The sequence below is a fragment of the Xenopus laevis genome, chromosome 3L (genome assembly GCF_017654675.1).
Source record: "Xenopus laevis strain J_2021 chromosome 3L, Xenopus_laevis_v10.1, whole genome shotgun sequence".
In the NCBI taxonomy this organism is placed as follows: domain Eukaryota; kingdom Metazoa; phylum Chordata; class Amphibia; order Anura; family Pipidae; genus Xenopus; species Xenopus laevis.
In genome coordinates this window covers 132,714,891-132,733,791 of record NC_054375.1, presented here as the reverse complement: position 1 = coordinate 132,733,791, position 18,901 = coordinate 132,714,891, and the positions used below count along the sequence as shown (strand labels likewise).

Sequence of the window (18,901 nt, the reverse complement as noted above, 5' to 3'; positions counted from 1 at the left end):
GCGCCGTCTGACACCCGCTTCGGTTGGAAGGTACTGCAAGCCGCGGTGGCTGGTTCCACGGCGGCCTCTCCCTCCCACCCGTGATTCTTGGGACAGCTTTGGTATGTCCCCATTGTTCCTGTGTCCCCCAAGCAGACCAAGGAGAAAAGGAGATTTTGTGTACTCACCGTTAAATCTCTTTCTCTCCAGTCGCTTGGGGGACACAGGACTTCCCTCCCTGGTGAGGCCTTCACGTGTTCTTTCAGACATGGTCTCTAGTGCAACCTTTTTTTTTTTATGTATATAGTTACGGGCTTCATGTTTTTTGGTAACCTCCTGTTCCGTACTTTGGTACAAACTGAGCTGGCTCCGCCTGGGAGCTGGGGTATAGCAGGATGAGGAGGGATTAGTTCTTTTTTTGTTGTGTCCTGCCTCCTAGTGGTGTTAGCTATACCCCATTGTTCCTGTGTCCCCCAAGCGACTGGAGAGAAAGAGATTTAACGGTGAGTACACAATCTCCTTATGTCCTGTCTAGATTATTCTCGTAAATTCATTATCACTGACTGCCAGTTTGTAACAGGGAAAGTTGCTAAACTCTCCTCAAAATATTGGGGGGAAAAAACAAGAAAAAATGTATAGTGTAGCGTTCTCACTAAATACACACCCTCAGTGTGACTTCATTCTCTCTTATCAGTGTCAAGAGTGAACAAAGTCATACTGAGGGTGTCTATTTAGCAAGAAAGCTACACTATATTTTTTTTCTTGTTTTTTTCCCCAATTCTCTTTGAGGAGAGTTCAGCAGCTTTCTTTGGAATTGTGCATTTGGAGATGGAGGAGAACATTATTTGTTACCGGACTGGGAAGAACACTTGATTTGGAACTTAATCTTAGATTTTTCAGATTGTAACAGGGAGCAGGTCACAGTCACAGCCGTTTGGCCAAACTGGTTTCACTTCTGAATGTTTCAAATCATATTCATCTTATCTTTGTCCTGTTAGGTGTTCATGGACTGGTTTGAGAAGTTCCAGGACAGGTTATATAAGAAGGTTGTACTGCTCACTGGTGAGACCAGCACAGATCTGAAACTTTTGGGGAAGGGGAACATTATTATCAGCACCCCAGAAAAGTGGGATATCCTGTCCCGTCGTTGGAAGCAGAGGAAGAATGTGCAGAATGTCAGTCTCTTTATTGTAGATGAGACGCACCTCATCGGAGGAGCCAATGGAGTAAGTGCACCCAGTCCACCATCATTATCTAGAGCAGTGATCCCCAACCAGTAGCCCATGAGCAACATGCTGCTCTCCAACCTTTTGGATGTTGCTCCCAATGGCCTCAAAACAGGTGATTATTTTTGAATTTCAGGCTTGGAGGCAAGTTTTGGTTGTATAAAAACCAGGAGCACAGCCAAACAGAGCCTCAATGTAGGTTGACAATCCACATAAGGGTTACCAAATGGCCAATCACAGCACTTATTTTGCAGCCCAAGAACATTTTTCACGCTTGTGTTGTTCCCCAATTCTTTTTACTTCTGAATGTTGCTTACGGGTTCAAAAGGTTGGGGATCCCTGATCTAGAGGGCCGTCTTAAAAATCCTGTGGGGGCAAGGACTATATTGGGCTGTGGATGTAGTCTTTATATTATGGGTTTGCACAGACCACTATTGCAATCAGTTAGTTGTCTTGTGCACTAAACTATCCTCTCTAGACAACACAAATGCAATTATTTCCAGCTTCTTTAATTTACTACAGAGCAGTCATAACATAATGGGTATTATTTAGAGATTCTAAAGCATTCTTCCTTCCCCCTGCAGCCTGTGCTTGAGGTAATCTGTTCCAGAATGCGGTACATCTCCTCCCAGATAGAGAGGCCTATCCGTGTCGTGGCCCTTAGCTCCTCTCTCTCCAATGCCAAGGATGTTGCTCACTGGCTGGGTTGCAGTGCAACTGCCACATTTAACTTCCATCCCAATGTGAGGCCAGTTCCTCTGGAATTGCATATACAGGTACTGCGAGAGTCCGATTAGTATTTTGTATATTTGCTACCATTAAAGGAGAAGGAAAGGAAAGCTAAAAGTAAGAACGCTTTATCAGAAAGATCTATTTAAATACACCAGTAAACCCTCAAAGTAATATTGCTCCGAGTCCTCTGTCAAAAGAAACACACTATTTCTTTCCTTCTATTGTGTACACATGGGCTTCTGTATCAGACTTCCTGTTTTCAGCTTTAAGCTCCAGGGCTAGGGCTTGAGCATGCTCAGTTTGCTCCTCTCTCCGTCTCCCCCTCCCTGCTGTAATCTGAGCTCAGAGCTATAAGTGAGCAGGGAGAGACTCTGGCAGGAAGTGATGTCACACCAATCTAATATGGCAGCTGCTATCCTAAACAAACAGAGACAGTGTCTAGAGCTGTTTACTCATGATAAAGCATTCTGCAGAATAAATGTAAGTGTTATAGCTTGCACTATTGTGGCCAAATTTAGTGGCAATTAACTGCTCAGTAGCTTTCCTTCTCCTTTAAGGCCAGCAGAAGGCCCCTGATACAGTGGCTTATTTTCAGCATTTAAAGTGTATATTTAGACTTACAGAAATAACTCAATTGTATTGTAGGGCTTTAACATCAGCCACACACAAACGCGGCTGCTTTCTATGGCTAAGCCAGTTTACCACGCCATCATAAAGCACTCTCCAAAGAAACCCATCATCGTTTTTGTTCCGTCTCGGAAACAGACGCGTCTCACTGCTATTGATATTCTTACTACCTGCGCAGCGGATGTGCAGAGACAGAGGTAGGAGATCTGGCGGAGGAAGAACTTTGGGCCAGTGTTATGTAAGATGTTTGTAGAATGACCTTTACTTATGTTCTCTATAAGGTTCCTGCACTGTACAGAGAAGGATTTGGCTCCGTACTTGGAAAAGTTGAGTGATGGAACTCTGAAGGAAACCTTGTTGAATGGGGTGGGCTACCTGCATGAAGGCCTGTCATCACTGGAGAGACGAATTGTGGAGCAGTTATTCAACACTGGTAACCTTTTATTTATTTATTTATTTTTACTTTATGGATGACTGGATGGATGGTTTTAGTAGCTTCTTTGTTATGAACCTATTGCATTATTCTCGGTGGCGTCTCACCAAAGTGAGGATATAAGAACCAGAGAATAACTTTCTCGATCCTTTCAAAAAGTACACAACTCTCATTTCTCTTGCCTAATTGGGGGACACAGGCACCATGGGGATGAAGATCCTGCAGCTGGAGAATGGACACTAACTTGTTAACTTGTGACTCCTCCTCCTGCTCTGGGCTTCATCCCCTGCCTCCTCCTGTTACTTCCAGTTTTCTTTAGTGTCCTCAGAAGGAGAAGACACAGGATTTTTGTGGCTGGAGCAGGTGATCAAGGACTCCGGTCAGATCATGCCACATTAAGGGCCACTGATCCATTCAAGAGCCCTTCCAGCTGACTGAGTATTTCTCTGCCCGACAGCCTTCCCGCTCTACGGAGGACTGCAGGCTTGCTCCCAGTTCCCCCTGCACTGGATTCCCGCTCTACGGAGGCTGCACCAGTGGTATACACCTTATCTGGTGTTATACGCATATGTGTTTATTTATAGGTTTATATACTTGTATTTAAAAATATATAATAAGCACATATTCTATTTCAGGGTGGCAGATTTACAACATATAGGGCATATCGTCAGCTGGCTACACTTGGTGAGTATACTCTCCTCTTCCCCCCATAACTTTACGTGCTTCCTTCCCTGGGCTCCCTTTTAGGTAGTGTGTTTGTGCGCGGACGGGGTCCCTTTTTTATTCGTGGGTTGTGTGCGCATGGTTTCTAAGCCTTCCCTGTGTTCCCCGCTATTCTAGCTCTACTGGTGCGCCTATTCGCGCCTTCCTGCTTCCCACACTTCCGCCCACGCTGGCGCCCTAATTCTCTCGCGCACTTCCGGTGCGCGCCTTCTGTTCAGCGCATTCCGGCTCTATTCTCAGTTTGGCGCTTCTTCTTGAGCTGCGTACGGCGCCTTGACTCCGGTTGTTTGCGGCTCTTCTCCACAGGCGGCTCCTTCTAACGCGCTTTCACTGCACACTGCCCACAGGGACCCGATTGTACTGAGGTACAGCTTAGCAGCTTTTTCTACAGGCATGTACTTACTACTTACTATGCCTCTGTGTTTGGGGAAGGATATAAGGGATGTTTCCTTGGGGATCTAATGCTATTCTCCCCCCCCCCTCCCTTCTTCTCTCATACTACAGAGCACATCTTTGCAACCAAGATCTGCCTGTCATCCCTGCCAAGGGTATCCCCTGCCTCCTTCTCTCTTAAAGTTTTTAGTACTTAAATAAAAAAAAAAAAAAAAAAATTGAGAGAAAGAAAAAGGTTTTTATGAGCAATATGGCAGACAAAACTGAAGAGCCCAGGATACCCAAATCCTCAGCTCAATCTCGTAAAGCCAATCAGGTCTCTTATCTGGCTTGTACTTTCTGTAAGACCAAATTTCACACAGCTTCTGCCGAGTCGGTGTGTGTGGACTGTAGTTCCAAGACCCTACCCTCTTCTGACACTACAGAAGCTGATTTAGTTAGGGCCCTGTCCCTCTCACTCGCAGGCATCCAAAATTTAGCCCGCATACCCGAGACTTTAGACAAAGTCCTCGAACGCTTGTCTCAGCCACAGGTTCCTGACTGTAGACCCTCAGGCTCGAAGCGTCCCACTACCTCCCCTCCTGACTCTCCAAGGGCAGCTATGTCCCCTTCCGATGAGGACGGACAACTACAGTCTGAGGGTGAGTCTGACCAGGACCTTGATCCTGAACAAGATATGCCTAGAACTCAAAAGGAGGTTGAAGGCCTCATTCAGGCGGTACTTTCTACCCTTAATATTGAAGATACTGTTTCCACTGCAGAACCTGCAAAGAATATCTTCAAAAGACAAAAGAAGAGTTCGGCCATATTTCCAGCATATGAGCAATTAGAAGAGATAATCAAATCTCAATGGAAGACTCCTGACCACAGGGTTCAAATTTCTCGCCGCTTTTCTCAGACTTATCCCTTCCCACAGGAGTGCACAGAGCTATGGGCGTCACCCCCAATGGTGGACCCTCCTGTTTCTAGACTGTCTAGGAATACTACCATTCCTGTAGCTGACGCTGCAGCGTTTAAGGACCCTATTGATAAACGTCTTGAAGGCTTTTGTAAATCTACCTTCACTGCGACGGGTACTGCTTTTCGTCCTATTTTCGCTATTGCCTGGGTTGCTAAGGCAATGGAAGTTTGGGTTGAACAAGCGGCCCAGTCGATAGGTTCTGAAGACCCAACGACAGACAATCTCCTCTCACAGATTGCTGATGCGACTACCTACATCTGCGATGCAGCCCTTGATGCAGCAAAAATGGTGGCCCAAGCTTCAGCCCAATCTATTGCTACCCGTCGGTTCCTTTGGCTGAAAACTTGGTCGGCAGATCTAACTTCGAAGAGATCCCTGGTCAGCCTCCCCTTCCAAGGTAAACTTCTATTTGGGGCAGAACTGGACAAGATTATCTCTCAGGCTACAGGAGGTAAGAGTACACTACTCCCTCAGACCAGAACCAGGAGAACTTCTTTTAAGAGACGTCCCTTTTTTCGCCCCTTTCGCCAGACTCAAGGGCACAAGACTCACACGGAAAAGACCAACTCCAACTTTCGTTCCCGTTTCCAGAACAAACAACGTCCCAGTGGCTTGCCCTCGCGCGGTCCATCCAAGCCCTCTCAGGATAAGCCCAGCACAGCCTGAAGGGGTGCCCACCCCCGAAGAGATCCCTGTGGGCAGACGCCTCAAATCCTTTCGGGAGGTGTGGTCAAACAAAGTAAAGGACCGCTGGGTTCTACAGGTGGTCTCGCAAGGCCTTCTTATAGAATTCACCCAACCCCCACCCCAACGATTCTTCATATCACGTCTTCCCACACACCCGTCCAACCGGGCACAGTTCCTTTCGGTGGTTCAAGCTCTCGCAGCAGCGGGAACTATCCAACCCGTTCCAGCTGCTTACAAGGGAAAGGGGTACTATTCCAATCTCTTCACTGTACCCAAGAAGGACGGTTCTCTACGACCAGTACTAGACCTCAAGTCTCTCAATCCGTTTGTCAGACACTGTCACTTCAAGATGGAGTTCATTCAATCAGTTCTCAACTCCATGGAGCTGAACGAATTCATGTCAGTGATAGACGTCAAGGATGCATACCTCCACATTCCAATCCACCCATCCCATCACCGGTTCCTCAGATTTTTCGTAGACGGGCAACACTGGCAGTTTGTCGCCCTACCCTTTGGTCTATCGTCCGCCCCTCGCACCTTCACCAAGGTGATGGCAGCTACATTGGAAACCCTTCGCATCGCAGGGATCTCGGTCATCCCCTATTTGGACGATCTTCTCATAAAAGGCCCGTCGGCGGAAGTCGCCTCCAGCCACACCTCTCTTGTTCTCAAGACCCTAACGGAATTCGGCTGGCTCATCAACCACGACAAGTCTCACCTTCTGCCGTCACAACGGGTGGAATATCTCGGCCTCATCATCGACTCCAGGAAGGGGAGAACCTTCCTCCCGGAAGTCAAGAGCTCGACCCTTCGGGCGCGAATTCTGACCCTTCAGTCTGCGTCCTCCATCCCACTACGGAGAGCCATGCAGACGTTGGGCACGATGGTGGCATCCTTCCCAGCCATACCATACGCCCAGTTCCATACGAGACCCCTACAACGGACCATTCTGCGTTACCAGCGACAGAATCGACACGACCTAGAGCGACTCATAGCCCTTCCAGAACCAGACAGACAATCTCTGGTTTGGTGGCTCCTCCCACTTCGCACGTCCCTGGGCAAACCCTTCCCCAGTCATCAATGGACAGTACTCACGACAGATGCCAGCCTTTCGGGGTGGGGAGGTGTCCTGGGTCAGAGGACAATTCAGGGTCTCTGGACAGCGGAGGAAGCCTCGCTGTCGATCAATCTCCTCGAGCTCCGAGCCATCAGATACTCCTTAGAAGGGCTAGCCCCATTCCTCAGGGGTCACCCGATTCGAATTCAGTCGGACAACGTCACCGCTGTGGCGTACGTAAACCACCAGGGGGGCACAAGAAGCCCAGCTGCCCTGAAAGAAGCAAGTTCCATCCTACGGTGGGCAGAGACTCATGTTCCAGAAATCTCCGTGGTACACATTCCCGGGGTAGACAACTGGATTGCCGACTACCTCAGCAGGGAAACATTAGACCAGGGAGAGTGGAGCTTACATCCCGATGTCTTCCAGTCAATTGTAGACAGGTGGGGACTTCCAGAGGTAGACCTCATGGCGTCTCGGGACAATCGGAAAGTGTCAAGATTCGTGGCCAGAAGTCTCGACCCTCTTGCTCTCGGGGTGCACGCTCTAGTCATCCCTTGGCCTTTCGCCAAGGTTTACATCTTTCCCCCGCTGGCCTTGCTCCCCAAGGTCATCAAGAAGATAAAGCGAGAAAGAACTCTGACCATTCTGGTCGCTCCCTACTGGCCGCGGAGAGCCTGGTTTGCCGAAGTGGTGAAGCTGGCTCGGGAGGATCCGCTTCGGCTTCCAAGAAGAGTAGATCTTCTCACCCAAGGTCCAGTTGTCCACCCAAATTCACATCTGTGGGCTTTAACGGCTTGGCTCTTGAGACCTTAGTGCTGAAACGCAAGGGCGCGCCTCCGGATGCCATACCTACCATGCTGCGGGCTCGCAAGCCGGTTTCCGCCAAGATCTACCACAGGGTCTGGAAGACTTTCATCTGCTGGTGTGAGGCCAGGGGTGTTAACCCACAGGGGGCTGACGAGAAGGTTATCCTTTCCTTTCTGCAGGACGGCTTGTCGAAAGGATTGGCATTGAGCTCTCTGAAGGTTCAAGTTTCGGCCCTCTCCATCCTTTATCAGAAGAAGCTTGCTATGAAGTCCAACATTAAAACGTTTCTTCAGGGCGCCATGAGGATTGTACCTCCCTATCGGTCACCCGTACCCCCTTGGGACCTCAATTTGGTTCTGTCGGTGCTTCAAGAAGATCCTTACGAACCTCTAGACTCCGTTCCCTTGCCGTCCATGACTGAGAAGGTGGTCTTCCTACTAGCTATCACTTCAGCCGCCGAGTATCCGAGATTGCTGCATTGTCGTGTAAAGCTCCTTTCACCATCTTTCACAAGGACAAGGTTGTATTACGTCCGACCCCGGATTTCCTACCTAAGGTCGTTTCTGAATATCACTTAAATCAGGATATAGTCGTACCGTCGCTATGCCCAGACCCGAAGAATCCGGCTGAGCGTAAGCTTCACACTCTGGATGTGGTTCGTGCACTCAGGATTTATTTAGACGGCACCAAGAGCATCAGACGAGTGGACGCTCTCTTTGTTCTGCCCAACGGCCCAAGACGGGGAACCAAGGCCACCATTGCCAGGTGGATTCGTTCCACGATTGTCAGAGCTTATGCAGTCCGTGGTCGTCACCCTCCGCTGAGGGTCACAGCACATTCTACTCGATCTGTCAGCACCTCCTGGGCGGTTCGGCATCAAGCATCGGCTGAACAGATATGCAGAGCGGCCACTTGGGCTTCCCATCATACTTTCACGCGATTTTACAGGTTACACACACAGGCTTCGGCTGAAGCTGTTTTTGGGAGAAAGGTGCTCCAGACCGTTGTTTCTGAGCATTAAGGGTGTATACAGTGTCCCGCCCTCTGGGATTGCTTTGGGACATCCCCATGGTGCCTGTGTCCCCCAATTAGGCAAGAGAAAGAGAGATTTTTGTACTTACCGTTAAATCTTTTTCTCTTGTCCTATATTGGGGGACACAGGCCTTCCCTCCCTGCTTTTGACACTGTTCATTCTACGTACATAGTTCCTCTACAAATTTTTGGTTATGTTTCTGGTTGTTGAGGGGTATCTTGTGTTCCTCTTCGGTTTTGGGTTGCTTTGCTCCTTCTTCGGTTAAAACTGGAAGTAACAGGAGGAGGCAGGGGATGAAGCCCAGAGCAGGAGGAGGAGTCACAAGTTAACAAGTTAGTGTCCATTCTCCAGCTGCAGGATCTTCATCCCCATGGTGCCTGTGTCCCCCAATATAGGACAAGAGAAAAAGATTTAACGGTAAGTACAAAAATCTCTCTTTTCTGGTGTGGGCAACCCCATTCATGTTCTAGATCTGCGGTCTGCCTCCTCTGCTGATTTGCGCTGAAGTCTCCCGATGAGAGTTGTGAGGTTAGGTTTCCCTGGAAGGTTTTAGGAGAGGATTTTGTTGCATGGTAAATGAAAAGGGATTTTTAGCTCTCAATGGGTAGTTGACGGGCAACAGGTTAAATCGTATCCTCTTTAATGCTAATTGAAGATTTAACTAGATGGTGGTAAAGGATCAATGTACCAGCAATAGACAGATGGACGTCAATCAAGGAGTTCTTCTGCAGCAGACTTTGCATTGACCTGTGCAGTCTGAATGTCCGTGCAACACCAAAACAACAATGCAAGGCAGCCACCTCTGTATGTTAGCCCTAGACTTGTGGAAGATACACGGTACAAAGGACTAGTACCTGCAACCAAGTATTTGAAGAGAAACCCATCCAACAAAACACTAAATTGTTTGAAATATTTCTCTTCATATTTAAGGTGCAGTACAGGTGATTGTGGCCTCGCGCAGTCTTTGCTGGGGACTTAACATTGCGGCTCATCTGGTGATTATCATGGACACTCAGTACTATAACGGCAAGATTCATGCGTGAGTATAACCTGAGCATTTGAGCTTTCCTTGATTACTAATTTGTCAATTTGTCTGACAGCACTTTCTCTTTTTATAGGTACGTTGATTATCCCATCTATGATGTCCTTCAGATGGTGGGATATGCCAACCGCCCCCTGCAGGACGATGAAGGGCGATGTGTTATTATGTGCCAAGGTTCAAAGAAGGTGCGTTTTTAGGGGAAGCAGTCCTGGTTTAGTTCCTTCTTCTAGATAACCATAAACATCATAGGGCTCATTTACGAGCACAAGTGAAATGTATGATTTCGGATGCAAGTCTCCATGTATTTTACCCACAATTCCTGTGTAATTGCAGTTGCCAGGTGGTTGACGGGCAATACATTATAATTAATTTGATACACTTTTAGTTTGTGGTGTTACTTTACAGAGCAGTCTGAGTCGTAGGTATCCTAAAATGAGGAGTCTGAGTTGAAGGATGTATGTACCGACTCCACAGCCCCGTTTTCCCAGATTCTCACCAAGGACTCCATATTTTCTCATATCTCTAATGAGTGCCTCTGCCTTCATGAGTAACGCCATTCTATTCCTTCTGCAGGATTTCTTTAAGAAGTTCCTGTATGAGCCTTTGCCTGTAGAATCCCACTTGGATCACTGCATGCACGACCACTTCAACGCAGAGATTGTCACCAAGACTATTGAGAATAAACAGGATGCTGTGGATTATTTAACTTGGACTTTCCTCTATAGGCGCATGACCCAAAACCCCAACTACTATAATCTTCAGGGTGAGACTCTGCTTACATAAGACTGATAGAAACTGTGTAGTATCTGCCACTTATGTCCTAACTTCTTTGATCTTGCTCAGGCGTTTCTCACAGGCACCTTTCTGATCACCTTTCTGAACTGGTTGAACACACACTAAGTGACCTTGAGCAGTCCAAATGCATCAGCATTGAAGATGAAATGGATGTGGCTCCTCTAAACTTAGGAATGATTGCTGCTTATTACTACATCAACTACACCACCATTGGTGAGGACCACTTTGTGCTCTTCTAACGTGATCTTTTTCTGTCTCTCTCTCAGCCACTTAAATTGCTTTCTCTGCTTCTCCCCAGAACTCTTCAGCATGTCTCTGAATGCCAAGACCAAAGTGCGGGGTCTTATAGAAATAATATCTAATGCCGCCGAGTATGAAAGCATACCCATACGTCATCACGAGGACAATCTGCTCCGCCAGGTTAGTGAACGTGGCATCAGAAAATGGTGGCAAATAATGAGCTGGGGGTCTTGAAAAATGCAAAGAGGGAAGAATGCATGACAATGAAGATCTGTGCATCGTGTTAAGGAAAAAGGCGCATGCATATTTTAGTGATTATAGTAGCAGGAGCAAAATCAGGAATCGTGGCGGTATACTGGTTGCAAGCAAACCCTTGTGTGTGATAGAAGTGTGGCCAAGTACTGCTTTTGTGCCATAGATGTCCTACCTCTTGTTTTTCTGCCCACAGCTTGCACAGAAAGTACCCCACAAACTCACCAACCCCAAATTCAACGATCCTCATGTGAAGACCAATTTGCTGCTTCAGGCTCATCTCTCCCGAATGCAGCTGAGTGCAGAGCTTCAGTCAGATACCGAGGAGATCCTCGGAAAGGTAAATAAATATAGGACCTGTTTATAGACACAGGTTCTTTTTAGTGTAAAACGATATAATACACAAAAGCCATGAATATCCTGTAAATTATATCCTTATAAACGGTGAGTAGTGATGTCATCAGTTATAAACGGTGAGTAGTGATGTCATTTCTGTCACATGACTTACTAAAATTTGTGTATTATAATAAATAAAGTACCCCCAGTTGTAAAATATGAGGATATTAGAAGTTACCTCGGAGTTCCATGACCTGTATAAAAACACTCGGCCTTCGGCCTCGTGTTTTTATATGGTCATGAAACTCCTCGGTAACTTATAATATCCTTATATTTTACAAGAGGGGGTACTTTATTCACTATATAATATACATTATTTATACAATGTTATTTTTTTAGGCAGTTCGACTTATCCAGGCCTGTGTGGATGTGCTTTCCAGTAATGGCTGGCTAAGCCCAGCTCTTGCTGCCATGGAACTGGCCCAGATGGTTACTCAGGCTATGTGGTCCAAGGATTCCTATCTGAGGCAGCTGCCTCACTTCAGCTCAGAGCACATCAAACGATGCACAGACAAGGTAACGGTTCTATACAAAGCAGAGATTCACTTTACACTTGTCACACCCTTAAAGGAGAAGGAAAGCTACCAAGGCAGTTTATTGCCAATAGATTAGCCACAACAGTCCAAGCTAGAACACCATTTTTATTCTTTAGAATCCTTTTCCATACCTGAGTAAACCGCTCTAGATACTGTCTGTTTGTTTAGGATAGTAGCTGCCTTGGTGTGACATCACTTCCTGCCTGAATCTCTCCCTGCTCACTCATAGCTGTGGGCTCAGATTACAGCAGGGAGGGGATTGGTAGAAAGGAGCAAACTAAGCATGCTCAAGCCCTAGCCCTGGAGGTTTAAGCTGAAAACAGGAAGTCTGATACAGAAGCCCATGTGTACACAATAAAAGGAAAGAAATGCAGTGTTTCTTTTGACAGAGGACTCAGAGCAGCATTACTTTGAGGGTTTACTGGTGTATTTATATAGACCTTTCTGATAAAGCTTACTTAATTTTAACCTTTAGTTCTCCTTTAATTGACTGATCATAAGACTTATCGGAGACACATTTGAGTAAGTTTGTTGAAACTAGACGTCATACTTTTTTGCCGTTGAACAGGAAGTGGAGAGTGTATTTGATATTATGGAGATGGAGGATGAAGAACGTTCAGAGTTACTGCAGCTTTCAGATTCCCAGATGGCAGATGTAGCAAGATTCTGCAACCGCTACCCCAACATAGAACTGTCCTACGAAGTGGCAGAGAGAGACTCCATCAGAAGGTAAGCACACAAACCTATCTCTGGAGATGGAATACAAGGGTCTATGCACTAAGGGTTTATAGTTGATGGAGATTGGGCAGATGTTAGGGGGTTGGGCATGAAAAATGTTGCTGCTTCGGTCTGTTTGACACGTTTATCCTGTTACATTATTAGTGGTGGAGCTGTCGTTGTTCTGGTTCAGTTGGAGCGTGAGGAGGAAGTTACAGGACCTGTTATAGCTCCTCTCTTCCCACAGGTATGTTCTTATTTTCTCTCTCATTAATGCAACTTTTAGGGGCAGATTTATTTCCATTTTTTTAGTGCATCCACAAGTTACCCCTCAAAAAAAAAAAAAAATTATGATTTAGAAATTGTCCATCACTACCGATTTATTTAAAACACCCCATTTTTTTTAAAACTTCTTTGATTGGTCGCGATTGACAGGATTTAATGCCAAACTGTTCTCTACAATCTCTCCCTGTTTTGTTTTGCAGAAACGCGAGGAAGGCTGGTGGGTTGTGATCGGCGATTCCAAGTCCAACAGTCTGATTTCAATCAAGAGACTGACCCTGCAGCAGAAAGCTAAGGTAAGAAATAGAACAAGTATCTATTCAAACATAACATGCAGCTTTTGATTGGCTAACGAGTCCATAGCTATTTTACTTGTTGATTAAAGCCCCCTTGCTGATGATCACAAGTTGCATTTCTGTCCTCTACATTTTGTATAGTTTGTCTTCTAAACAGCTCTCACCTGCTTGTCTGTAACACATACACAATCTGCCATCTATAAAGACTTTGGGGGAGTTGCAGAAAGATTTATCTGATTTGGCATAATGTCAGTCCATAGTGGTTTTGTAAGTGTCCCAAGTAGACCACACCTCAGATGTAATATCCAAAGAGCCTTCCAATCTAGCTGTAAGATAATGTATATTTTGAATATGGTTGAGAATTAAAATAGGCCCTGGCATTTCAGGTACACAGAGGCCCAGTCAGCCCACATAGAGGCCCAAACAGCCCCCACCAGCCCACTAAATAGTGACTTTCTATGGCATCTTATAGCAGCCCCTCTGGCATTTGGCAGAACCCACAGATTGCCAGTCCGGGCCTGTTGGGGGGCCAACCAGTTTAGAGCCACAACCCAACGTGCGACAGCCAGTATTTGGGAGAATAAAAAAACCCTATCCCCCTACCCTACATAGATCCCCCCAGCCTAAGTGTTACCCTGGGCAAATGCCCCTAACGTTTTACTTACCCCTCTGTGCAGATTCAGGCATCGGAGTTCACGGGCGCCATCTTCAGCCGCTTCAGTAATCTTCGTAATAAGACCGGCGATTCTGCAATTTTTGTAAGTTTTGGCACATGCACAGTTGTCGCAAAACAGAAAATTGCTCCAACTGCACATGCGCCGTCACGCCAGTCTCATTCCGAAGATTTCCGAAAATAGAAGATGGCGCCCGTGAACTCCGATGCCTGAATCTGCACCGAGGGGTAAGTATAACATTAGGGGCAATTGCCCGGGGTAACACTTAGGCTGGGGGGAGGGTCTATGTAGGGCGGTAGGGTTTTTTTAACGTTAGGGTTGAATTCTCCTTTAAGGAAGGCATAGCCGTGCTACCTTCAGAGAGGGAGATATGATTGTGTTAAATATTTCGATGCCATCTGAAAGACTTGAGTCCAAAATGACTTCACTTCACTGCAGTGCCACCAGGCTGCATATAGTCTCCTCTTAGTTGACATCCTTGAAAGGGAGATGCAGATGGGAATAACTGTGTGTTTCCGGATTGGAGGAATGATGTGCCACCTGGATCGCACTTTATAGGCATCCCTTTGATATTTACATTATGAGAGAGTTTTTGAATAGAAGTCCAAACCGTTGGCCATTTGTCATCCATATCCTGAAGCTGGAGATCGGTCTCTGCGTCCGGAGGTGATTCCACGAGTTGCTTGTAAATTATTATAGTAATGTTATAGGAAGTAGACATTGGGTGTAAAGGGTAGAATTTTTTATGCTTCACACAAAACCTCAAATAAAGTGATTGCTTGACTTTCCTACTCTCTTAACATTACAGGTAAAGCTGGACTTTGTAGCACCTGCTACTGGAAACCACAACTACACCCTGTATTTCATGAGCGACGCATACATGGGTTGTGACCAGGAGTACAAGTTCAGTGTTGACGTGAAGGAGGCAGAGAGTGACAGTGACTCTGATTAGAATGGCTGGCTGCTGGCCAATAAAGAAGCAAGAGGGCTTATACGTTGGCACTTCCATCCTACAAGGACTCTGGAGGGTGTAGGTACAATTTGTCATTGGCAAGAAACTAAAGCTAATTCTTCTAAAGCTGGTCATGCACAGGCTGATAAAAGCTCTGTCAGCAGCTTGTTGCCCCTTGTGTGGGGCCCTCCAATGGCTTCCCCGATTGATATCTGGCCAGATGTAGATCGGACAGGGATAAAAATCACGTTGGGATCACAGCAGCGTCTGGTCGTCGATACGGGCCAGCGATCCGACCGCCCGTATTGCCTACACCCTAGGGCCCCACGATCGGATCAGCCCGATATCGCCCATCTCAATGTGGGCACATCAGGGAGAGATCCGCTCGTTCGGCGAAATCACCAAACGAGCGGATCTCTACATGTATGGCCACCTTTACTCTTTTTATGTTTCAATGTGAAATAACTGGGCAAACAGTGTGCTGAATTAGAAGCATTTGTGCAAACAACGTTTTGGATGGTCGACATGTAAATATTAAGGAAATCAAAGTAACAATGGCAAAAATAATCCTCGCAGAATGGCAAGAAGAGGTCTGTGTAGGTTATGAACTGTAGTTACCTGCCTCGAAATACTAGCGTTTGTTCATTCTGTGGCTTTATGCTGAATGTTATTTCTGGTTTCCAAAATAAACTTTTTGTTTTTTCATAACGTCTGTTTGCTTTTCAAAATAAGAAAAAAACATTTATTATTAAAACAGAGGTAAATTAACTATTGAAAAAAAATGCTTGTATAGTATTTGGGTAGAATACATAGCAAAAAAAATCTTTAAAGGAAAACTATACCCCCAAAATGAATACTTAAGCAAGAGATAGTTCATATCATATTAAAAGGGTGGTTCACCTTCAAACAACTAGTTTTTTTCAGATAGATCGCCAGAAATATCGACTTTTTCCAATTAATTTCTATTTTCTATGTGTCACCGTTATTCTAATATTGAAGTGTAAAGTGTCATTTTTCACCTTCTGAAGCGACTGGGAGGGGGGTCGCCGACCCTGTAAACTGTTCTAAATTGATACATTTAGTTGATACATTTCTTATCTTTGTCCCTGCTGAGCAGAATCTCTGGGTTTCATTACAGGCAGCTGTTAGAATTGATACAATAGTTGCTAATACTCCAGAGATGCTGCTGAGAAATGTATCAACTCAATGTTGCAAAATTGTAACAGTTCAGAATCTGCACCTGAATTACTGAGCTGCCAGACTGAAACACCAGAGACAGGGACATTCAACTTTAAACTCAGATTTTGGAAAAAACTTAAAAAATAAATAATGGAAAGTAATTGAAAAAAGTCCTTATTTCTGGGGAACAATCTAAAAACAACTGAATTGGAAAAAGTGTTTGGAAGGTGAACAACCCCTTTAAGTGGCATATTAAAAGATCTTACCAAACTGGAATATATATTTTAAGTAAATATTGTCCTTTTACATCTCTTGCCTCCGAGATCACCTGACCAGAAATACTACAACTCTAACTGTAACAGGAAGAAGTGTTGAAGCAAAAGACACAACTCTGTCTGTTAATTGGCTCATGTGACCTTACATGTGGTTTGTTTGTGTGCACCGTAAATCATACGATCCCAGGGGGCGGCCCTTATTTTTTAAAATGGCAATTTTTCTATTTAAGATTACCCAATGGCACATACTACTAGAAAAGTATATTATTATGAAAATGGTTTATTTACATGAAGCAGGATTTTACATATGAGTTCCTTTAACGTTTGACCACTCTGTGCCAGCATGGGATGTCCTGTGCCCACCTGGATCCCCAGCTGAAGACCCCCCATGAATCGCTGCCCCTGCAACCCAGTAATATTTTTAATTATCAGATATATTCAGATGGTATTGTCTAGAAAGGTCTGAAGGCAAAAATATAACCAAATATTTACAAATATATACTTATTCATGTAACTTATTAATATTATTAATAGGTTTTATTTATTCTGATACCTTGAAGATATTTTGATTTTAAAGCTCTTATCAAATGTTCTATACTGATGTTAGATTTGTTCACCTTTAAATTAACTTTTAGTATGATGTAGAGAGTGATATTTTATAGAAATTCTATAACATACTAAACGTTGACTTAAAGGTGAACCAACCCATTTAAAACAATAAAGGAGAAAGCGGACAACCTTGTCGGTTCTCCTTAAGAATTGAAAATACTGTGATTTTACCAACTGCCCAAATTTCTACCATTGGCTTAGAATATAGGTATTGTACAAAATTTTTAAACGGTCCTACTCAACTAAGAATATAAAGACGGTAAAAAAATTATCCCATTCTCAAATTCTTTTTCTGCATCCAAACTAATTTGAGAGAAGAATCTTATTTTTCAGAGCGACATATACACGCGAAATGAAAGACTTAATATTTTTAACACTGGAACGACCTTTTATGAAACCATTTTGTTCTTTGGAAATAATAGATGGAAGAATTCCAGCTAAAAGATATCTTCAATAATATCTTAATATCCTGATTAATGAGCAAGATAGGCAGAAAAGAAGCAGTGTTTTTTAAGCTTCCTACCTGTCTACTTAAAGAAATAGTTTTTATTAACGGACTTTAAAATGAGCTTTATATGAAATGATTTCCCCTCTTAATTACTGTCTCCCATGTTTCCCAAAATAATCTCAGGTTCTGTTAATGTTCTGAATTTTCATTAAGAATTTTTTTTAAAAAAGATTAAAAATATGGTCTTTCAGCTTATAAATCTGAAAACCTCCAAGGACAAAAAGGTCTCCTTGTGGAAGAACAATTAAGGGCTAAAACAATATGAATATGATCAGACATATCAATATTATCTATGGCTGCACATATAGATCTGCTTAAAGGAGAACTAAACTCTAAAAATTAATATGGCTAAAAATGGCATAGTTTATATCCTGAACTTATTGCACCAGCCTAAAGTTTCAGCTTGTCAATAGCAGCAATGATCCAGGACTTCAAACTTGTCACAGTGGGTCACCATCTTGGAAAGTGTCTGTGACACTCACATGCTCAGTGGGCTCTGAGCAGCTGTTGAGAAGCTAAGCTTAGGGCTCGTCACTAATTATCCAGCAGAAAATGAGGTTAGTCTGTAATATAAGCTGATGCTACAGGGCTGATTATTAAATTCTGATGCTAGTTGCACTGGTTTCTGTGCTGCCATGTAGTAATTATCTGTATTACTTACTAATCAGCCTTATATTGTGACATTTCTATTCTATGTGTACTGTATATTGTGAGTGGGTCCCTAAGCTCAGTAAGTGACAGCAGCACAGAGCATGTGCAGTGAATCAGCAGAAAAGAAGGGGCGCTACTGGGGCATCTTTGGAGATACAGATCTTTACTGCTAAAGGGCTGTGGTTGCCTTGGGCTGGCACAGAAGCCCAAAACAAAATGTAAAATATTTCTAGCCTACTTCTTTAGTCAAGCTTTAGTTTTCCTTTAACAAATCATTCGGGACCCAGAATTATCCTTTTCTGAAGGGTAAAGGGTGATCGGGCAGGTTAAAAAATCCCATCGGATAGCGGCCACATCCATGTTATCCGACTGCCCATATCGGATCCATTATGATGGGATTGTGGGCCCTAGGGCCCACCATGAGATGAGCCCGATATTGAGATTACTTATCGAATGAGATTTTCCTTTGAAAGTGTATTTCTGCCCAAATAAGTTTTATTCAATAACCAATAGTGCGATTCATTAGGATCACCCCCCAAACGAAATTAGATTGATCCATAGTGGGAATCCTGGTGTAGAAACCTTCCAGTATTGGTGCAGACACAGAAATGAAACCCCTTACTCTATCCCTAATAAGTAATTTTGCTGTGACAAGTCTGCCACAAGCATTTAGCTCATTACAGGTATGGGACCTGTTATCCAGAATGCTCAGGACCTGGGGCTTTCCAGATAACAGATCTTTACATAATTTGGATCTTCTTATATTAAGCCTCATAGTTGCTGCTGAAGGGACTAAGGGAAAGTAAATTACAGTAGGTCCAGCAGTTTCCATTTAG

The 18,901-nt window shown here is 44.5% G+C and overlaps 1 protein-coding gene across 1 annotated transcript in view; it reads left to right on the top strand.

Annotated features, from left to right (window-relative positions):
• snrnp200.L (small nuclear ribonucleoprotein, U5 200kDa subunit L homeolog) overlaps positions 1–15,551 on the top strand; it is a 42,963-nt gene extending 27,412 nt beyond the window's left edge. Inside the window, exons 31-45 of the mRNA XM_041586980.1 lie at positions 978–1,205; positions 1,790–1,981; positions 2,583–2,761; positions 2,846–2,997; positions 9,592–9,700; positions 9,780–9,888; positions 10,277–10,466; positions 10,547–10,711; positions 10,797–10,918; positions 11,187–11,330; positions 11,726–11,902; positions 12,491–12,651; positions 12,805–12,886; positions 13,125–13,217; positions 14,700–15,551. Of these exons, the coding sequence (XP_041442914.1) occupies positions 978–1,205; positions 1,790–1,981; positions 2,583–2,761; positions 2,846–2,997; positions 9,592–9,700; positions 9,780–9,888; positions 10,277–10,466; positions 10,547–10,711; positions 10,797–10,918; positions 11,187–11,330; positions 11,726–11,902; positions 12,491–12,651; positions 12,805–12,886; positions 13,125–13,217; positions 14,700–14,843 (2,247 nt within the window). The 3' untranslated portion in view covers positions 14,844–15,551. The remainder of the gene's footprint in view (positions 1–977; positions 1,206–1,789; positions 1,982–2,582; positions 2,762–2,845; positions 2,998–9,591; positions 9,701–9,779; positions 9,889–10,276; positions 10,467–10,546; positions 10,712–10,796; positions 10,919–11,186; positions 11,331–11,725; positions 11,903–12,490; positions 12,652–12,804; positions 12,887–13,124; positions 13,218–14,699) is intronic.
• Positions 15,552–18,901: the final 3,350 nt, after the last annotated feature.